The sequence below is a fragment of the Manacus vitellinus genome, unplaced genomic scaffold, assembly GCF_001715985.3.
Source record: "Manacus vitellinus isolate BGI_N305 unplaced genomic scaffold, ASM171598v3 scaffold_103_pilon, whole genome shotgun sequence".
Taxonomy (NCBI): Eukaryota; Metazoa; Chordata; class Aves; order Passeriformes; family Pipridae; genus Manacus; species Manacus vitellinus.
In genome coordinates this window covers 309,998-317,055 of record NW_021938814.1, presented here as the reverse complement: position 1 = coordinate 317,055, position 7,058 = coordinate 309,998, and the positions used below count along the sequence as shown (strand labels likewise).

Below are 7,058 nucleotides of genomic sequence, written 5' to 3'. Positions count from 1 at the left end.
GGGAGCATGCTGGTTGCTGGAGGAACGAGATGCTGGAGAGGAGGGGGGGGGATGCTGCAGGAAGGGGGATGCTGGAAGCGGGTACGTGCTGCAGGAGGGAGGTGATGGGGACAGGTCTTGTAGCCAGAGGGTGCGGGGAGGGCTTCAGGAGTGTCTGCGTGTGGGTGCCACAGCAAAGCCCCCAAGGTCCCCTTTGCGCTGCTGGCCGTGGTCCAGAGGGGTGAGCGGCACCGGGTGCCGCTCGCCCTCCTGCCAAGGACACCCCATCCCGGCGTGCGTGCCAGTTCCCGGAGGGATGCTCCAAACGCTGGGAGCGGGTTCTGGACCGCTCTGCCCGGGCTGAGTGGAGGAAGCAGCCGGCTGTGGCTGGAGGAATTAATAACAGCAGTTGTTTTGTCAGCGGCAAAGCTCTCGCTGTCACCAGGGTGGCAGACAGCATCTGCTGTCTGGTCACCAACCGTGGGCCCCTCACCCTTGGCGCATCCCTGTAAGGATGGAGCTGAGGCGGTGAGCCAGGAGAGCCCACATGCACAGCCTGGGAGGTTCCAGCGCTGGCTGCACCGGGATTCTGCTGTGTGGGTGGGTGACAGCTCGGGTGGGTGACAGTTCGGGTGTATCCTGCCCATCTTCCCCGGGTGCTCCCCAGAGCGGAGCTGGCGGGAGGCGATGGGCGCGTTATCGCCGTGATTCAGCACAGCCCGGGTTTGTCGGAGCCGGTGCGTGTCTGAGCTCCTCGGGAACTGCCGGATCCTTCATTTCCCGGCGCGCGAGGCGTCGCTGGATAAATGACCGGCTCGCTTTGTTTACTTCTGAACTAATCAGCTTTGTGCTTCCACCTTGGGCTTTATCGCACCCGGGGCTCCCCGAGTTACTGCTGAGCGACTCCAGCCCGATTTGCAAAATCAAACCAGATGGGCGCTTTGTTTTTCCTTACGGAGGGAAGGCTGGGAGTGAAAAGCCCTATTACAATGCAAATACCGGGCTGGCGTGAATATTCAAACCGCTGCGCTGCTTTTGAAGCTCTTTACATAAATTTATGGTGCTTTTATACGCCATCGCTGCTTTGCTAATCTGGAGTGGAGCTTGGTTAACAGAATCCCTGCTCTCTGCCAACTTCGGAGGGTTTGGGGGTGTTTTGGGGTGCACGGGGAGAGGTGGCATTGAGGTGCAAAGCGAGAATTATGAGCGTGGTCAATTGGGGGGAGGAACCGCCAGCTGTAAGGCTGACTCTGGTGGTGACCCTTGAAGAGCCGAGCGTGCTGTCAAGTGATTTACTGATATTTAGGTGCTTTATTGTCCTTTTGGGTTTTGTTTTTCCCTTTCCCTTTGGTTTCTCCGGGTGACCCTTTGTGGAGCTGCTGCTCCCAAGAAGGGACAGGGTGTTGCAGGGTGGGCTGAGCTGGGAAATTGCCCCAACACGGTGGGGGGGCTTGGGGGGTCTGTGCACTGACAGGGCACCGAGCTCTTCTCTCGAGTCCCGAGGGAACAGCTGGAGCTGCCAGGAGAGGTTTAGGTTGGATATTGGGAAAAGGTTCTTCCCCCAGAGGGTGGTTGGGCACTGAACAGGCTCCCCAGGGCAGTGGGCACGGCCCCAAGGCTACCAGAGCTGAAGGAGTGTTTGGACAATGCTCTCAGGGACAGGGTGGCATTGTTGGGGTGTCTGTGCAGGACCAGGAGTTGGACTTGGATGATCCTTGTGGGTCCCTCCAACTCGGGTCATTCTGTGATTCATCAGAGCTGCTTTGCCGCTGCTGCGATGGATGAAATGGTTCATTAGGGGGAGGAGATAATGAGTTTGAGGCAATCTCAGCTCTGGTTTTCCAGCAAGGGCTCAAGGGTTTGGTTTTGGTGGCTGCTGGGCATCCTGTATAAACCCCACCATTACAAACTGGGGTCCTGGTGGCTGTTGCCAGCTGTGTTCACACTGTCCCCATTGTCACAAGCGCAGCAGGAAGGGAAAGTTGCTTTAAACTGCCCACACATGGCCGTGCTCTCCAGCCCAGGGTGGACACTACAGAGCTGTGACATCCCAGGGAGCAGGTGCTTGTGTTTTGGAGGTGGCCACAGGATGCTACTGGGTAGTTACTGCTAATTACCGGGCCCTGTTTGAGTCCAGGGGGATCACAAGTAGCAGCCAAATCAGCATTCTCCTTGCTGTCCCTTGAAAGCAATGACTTGATTGAGGCCACTGCCCTTCCACAGAGGGCTGGTTGGGGTGAGGGCAGGGTACCCATAGCCCTAATTGGTGTTGCAGCCCACGGGGACGTCTGGGCAAATCATCCCCAAAATCTCCATCTTGTGCCGTTGTACAGCAGGAAACGTGGTTTTGCACCAATCTGGTGAAAGGTGTCCCTGCCCATGGCAGGGGGGTTGGAATGAGATGGTCTTCAGGGTCCCTTCCAACCCAAACTGTTCTGGGATTCTGTGATTCCTATTGGTTTTCACCCCTAAAAAGGTAATTGTGCTAATTGTAGTGTTTTTACTTGCTGATGCCATTGATTGACCAGGTAATTTGTGTCTTCATTAGCTCCAGGCTAAAGCTTGGGGGTTGGTATTGATTCCAGGCACTTAATATGCGACGCAGTAATTACTGTTTAAGCCTATATTGTTTGAGTTAAATTTAGCTGGGAATTTAGTCCTATCAGGCCTCTACATTGTGTGCTGTGAAGGTTATCTGGCTCTCAGGAGGGGGGAGATTTAGGGGAAGGAAAGAAATGCCGGTGAAAACTTCCTCTTCTCATCATCCCCGAGCGCTTTGCTTCCCCGGACTTGTTGTAGGGAGAACAGAAATAAGGAATAATGTGGCCGTGACTCTCCTAAACCTGCACCTTTCAGCGCTGCCTGCTCAAGCCGGTCATTTTGGGGGACTTGAAACGACCCAGAAGGCCAGCAATAAATCTGAACAAAGTGATGCCCCGCGCGGGGACCCCTCTCCTCCTCGCAGGGGACCGGGGAGCCCCCGCTCAGCTGCTGCCCGCCTGCCCCCATTATCCCGCCCGCTCCGGCCGCCCTCCTGCATCTCAGCTGCTGGCCCATCTGGAGCAGAGATGAAAGGCTGGGCTTTAATTCGGGCTTTGTGTGCCTCTTGTGCGTGTCCCCCCCCTCCCCTCCCAGCCCTTTCTCTGCTGCCAGTCCCCCGGCGCGGGTGCCGAAGGTGGCCGCGCTCGCCGGGGCTCTGATGCCGCTGACCTCATTATTGTGACTGCTGGGCGATGCCGGGCGAGCCTCGCCGGCTCATCAGGTAGGAGGGCTGGGTGGCTGGGTTGTTTTTTACACACACACACACACACAGCCCCCCCTCTCGAAGCAGCGCTGAATAATTCAGCCGGGAGTAGGCATCTTGGGTCACCTTGCGCAGCCGGCTGCGTGCCGGAGCCGGCTTCCTAAGATGGAGGTTGTGCGGGATGCGTGCGGGATCGCCCGGCTGCTGGCGGCCTCCTGGCGCTGACTGACTGCAGGTAGGCAAAGAGCCCTGTCCTTTGCTGTTGATTCCCGACGCTTTTTGTGCTGGGAAGCAGGAAATCCCTTTCCCGGGCTGTGCAAGGGTGGTTGGGTCCCCAGTGAGCTCCGTCCGTCCCTCGCCGTGGGGACGTGTGAGGCTGCCAGGGCCAGCGTGCCAAAATCTCACCTGGGCTGTAGGGCAGGTCTGGCCCCTGGCAGGGACCAGGCACCCACCTTTTCTTTTCCTTTGGGAATTGTATTTTTCTTGCTGGTTTTATGGGCTCCCTAATGCCTCCTGCACCTGGAGCCCATCTGGACTTGCCCAGGCTAAGATTTTGGGGCTTCTTGCTGGTGTGGCACCAAGAGGGGTGAGCCCAGTGCTCCAGCAGCATGGATTCTCAGGGACATGATGGGAGATGGCATTTAGCTCTCTGTGCTGTCTGACTGGGGGAACTGGTTCTGGCAGTGGAGGAGTAGGGTCGGGTGCTGGAGACATCTCCGGGGGGCAGGAGGTGGCTGACCCTGAAGATAAGAGGCTCGAAAATGCCTGGGAAGCTCCGTGAGTTGGAGTCACCTTCGCTGCAGGCTTGGCTGTGAGTTTTGGGGCTGCTGGAATGTGCAGGCAGGGCTCCCTGACACACCAGCATCAGCAGCAGCCACTGTGGAGCCCCGTGGGTGCAGGTGGGAAATGAGGATACCAGAGTGAGAGTGGAAACTAGTTTGTTGCCTTCCTCCTGCTTGCAGGCGCCTGAGTTTTTGGGTGCTGCCTCCTCCTCTGTGCCCTGAGTGCAATGTGTCTGCACCCTCCCTCCTCCCTGCAGCGCTTGGGTGCTGTGATAAATCAGCTCAGGAGGGATCTGAGGGGGGGGAAAACAGGGGATTGTAGGGTGTGAGCCTCAGGTGCAGGGATATAGGGATGGGGAGTGTCCACGGTCATCCTTGTCCGTGTGGGTGCAGGAGGAAGGGCAGCCAGGCTGGGCTGTGCCTGTCCCATGGACCCTGCATCCCTCAACAGATGTGGGATCCCGAGGATGCTCTGCCTTGGCATCTGCTCCTGCAGCCAGTGGAATCAAGGACACGGCTGCTGCAGTGCCTGCCCTGGAGATTTCCCAGTGGTTGGGCTGTGCTGGTGGGCAGGGGGGTGAAATTGGGCTGCAGTTGGAGCAGCTTTGCTTGTTCTGGGATGTTTGTGAGCGCTGCTGGTGACACGGGCAGCCACAACAACCCTGTGAGGCTTCTCCATAGCAGGGCTGGATGGTGAGGGGGTTTGGATAGAACCCCTGTTTTGGAGAATGTGGCTGAGACAACCTGCAGCAGTGTCACCAAAATAAAATTCTCATGGCTGAGGCTGGCCGAGCATCCCGGGATTCCCAGTTGTGTCTTTGGGATACCAGGTCCCTACAGTGCCCACTGTCACTCAGTGCACTCTGGTGATGATGGTGGTGGTGGCACATCCACACCAAGGCTGTGTTGTGGCACTGGGTGACACTGCTGCCACCCCAAGCCGGAGAGGAGCCCCAGGCCAGGCTGGTAAATGGATCCGGCCAAATGCTTCGTTTCAGACAGGAAATTTCCCTCTGCTCCCCTGCCAGAACAGTTCCTGGGGCTGTGATCCTCTGTTAGCAATGGATGAGAGGAATGAAAAATTGCCTTGGAAGGGCCCTGAGGCAAGCTGGGGGAGAACCACCTGGGCTTTGTGTGCCCAGTGCAGGATACCAGACACATTTTGGCTGTTTCCATGCCGGGGTCTACTCTGCTCCGGGGCTGGGTTTGCTGCCACTTTAGCAGTGTTTTCTCTGCCTTCAGCCAGGATTTGACCTGGCAATGAAGGAGAGCAGTGCAGTGAGTGCTTGGCAGTGCTGGGGGAATGATTGGACTGGATCTTGGAGGTCTTTTCCAATCTAAGTGATTCCATGATTGGCGCAGGGGTGTGTGTTGTGTTGGTGGAGGGGGGGATGTACACAATGTCTGCCTGGCCTGAAGGGTTTGGGTTGGGGTCTCCTGCCCTCCCTTCTTCAGGCAGAGCCCCACCCTCTGTTCCCTGCAGCTGCTGAGCTGTTGCTGCTGGGATGGTTGTTTACCTTCTCACCAAAGCATCACCTGCAACACCTGGGGATCAGTGGAGCTCAAGGGAACAATTTTCCCCCGCAGCACCTCAGCTGCTCCAGCTGAGCCAAATGAGCTGCTCGTGGAGTCGATGTGAGGTGGCACTTGAGGGCTGTCCCAGCCACCTGGGCTGTCCCTGCTGGAGGGTTTGGCTCCACAGGCTTTTTCCCTTTAGTCTTTCTGCTGTGTGACTTCTGCCTTCCGCCAGTGGGGTGGGAGAGGCTGGAGCAGTGGTGGAGCACCGGGTTCGCTCAGCACGAACGCACGCGGCCACCAACAGCCTCGTGGGCAGCTCCTGCACCAGCCCTTGGGGTTCTTCACCATTCCATGCCATGGGCACAGTGGTCAACGTTCACCTGCCCCATCTCTTCCCACAGGTGAGCGTGGCAGGCTATGGGATGGATGAAGCTGAGCAGGACCAGTATGAAGCTCGGCTCAAGGAGCTCTTCGACAGCTTTGACAGCACGGGCACGGGGTCCCTGGGGCAGGAGGAGCTCACTGACCTCTGCCACATGCTGCACCTGGAGGAGGTGGCCCCAGCACTGCAGCAGACCCTCCTCCAAGGAAACCTCCTAGGCAGGGTAAGGCTGGGGACGTGGGGGGGCTGGGGAGCCAGACACAACTGTGTGTGGAATTGTCTTGGAAGGAGACTGAATGTCTATAATTTGAATATTCAACATCCCTGAGGTTCTGGGGCTGCAGGACTTGTGGGGTCTGGTGGTCTGTTCAGCAGGGTGGGCACAGGGTGACTTCTGAGAGGGGAATCATGATAACGGGGAAGGGAACTGCTCTGCCCTGGCTGGAGGTGGTTTGAAACTCAGAAGCCATCACTTTAGGCTTGGCCTTGTGCACTGCTGTGTTTTCCCAGCATCCAAGGCCAGACCAAGTGCTGGGTCCTGGCTGCTCTGCTCACACAGTGCCCGTGCCCCTGGCACTGCTTTGTGCTGCTGCTGGCCTGGGTCAGCTCCCTGATCCAGCTCACCAGGTGCTTGCACAAACTCTACAGCCCTTGGGATGAGACAGGGACCTAAATCCAGGGCTTGAGCCTGTGATTTACGTTGGCTTAAGCTGTAGTTAGGCTGGCAGGGCTGTGTGCAGTCATGCACGTCTCTCCAAGGTACAGAATATTGTCCAACTCAGGCAGTCGCTGGCTTGGCCACCTTTGTCCATTTACCTGGTGTTGGTGGCTTTCCAAAGCCATTTTTTTGGTTGTGGTTGTACCTTTAGGGAGTTAAATGCCAGGGCACTGAGCAGAAGCTGCTTGCCCTTGGGGAGATCTCCACATGTCCTTGTGCCCTCTGCATTACATCTTTCCCAGCACACTGTGCTCGGAGTACATTGGATCCTTCCCTTAAAATCACCCTGAAATCCCATCACTGCTCGTTAAAATCAGAAAACGTGGAGCAGGGCAGCCAGGGCTCTCGATAGACAGGAGCTAGGTGGCTATTCTGACTCCAATTTCTGATCAAACTGCAGCTTTCAGGAACAAAGTTCCTTTAACAAACAAAGCC

General features: G+C 57.1%; 1 protein-coding gene across 1 annotated transcript in view; it reads left to right on the top strand.

Moving 5' to 3' along the window:
• Positions 1–5,825: 5,825 nt before the first annotated feature.
• The window catches only part of NIN (ninein), a 54,713-nt gene continuing 53,480 nt past the window's right edge, over positions 5,826–7,058 (top strand). Inside the window, exon 1 of the mRNA XM_029963614.1 lies at positions 5,826–6,128. Within this exon, the coding sequence (XP_029819474.1) occupies positions 5,880–6,128 (249 nt within the window). The 5' untranslated portion in view covers positions 5,826–5,879. The remainder of the gene's footprint in view (positions 6,129–7,058) is intronic.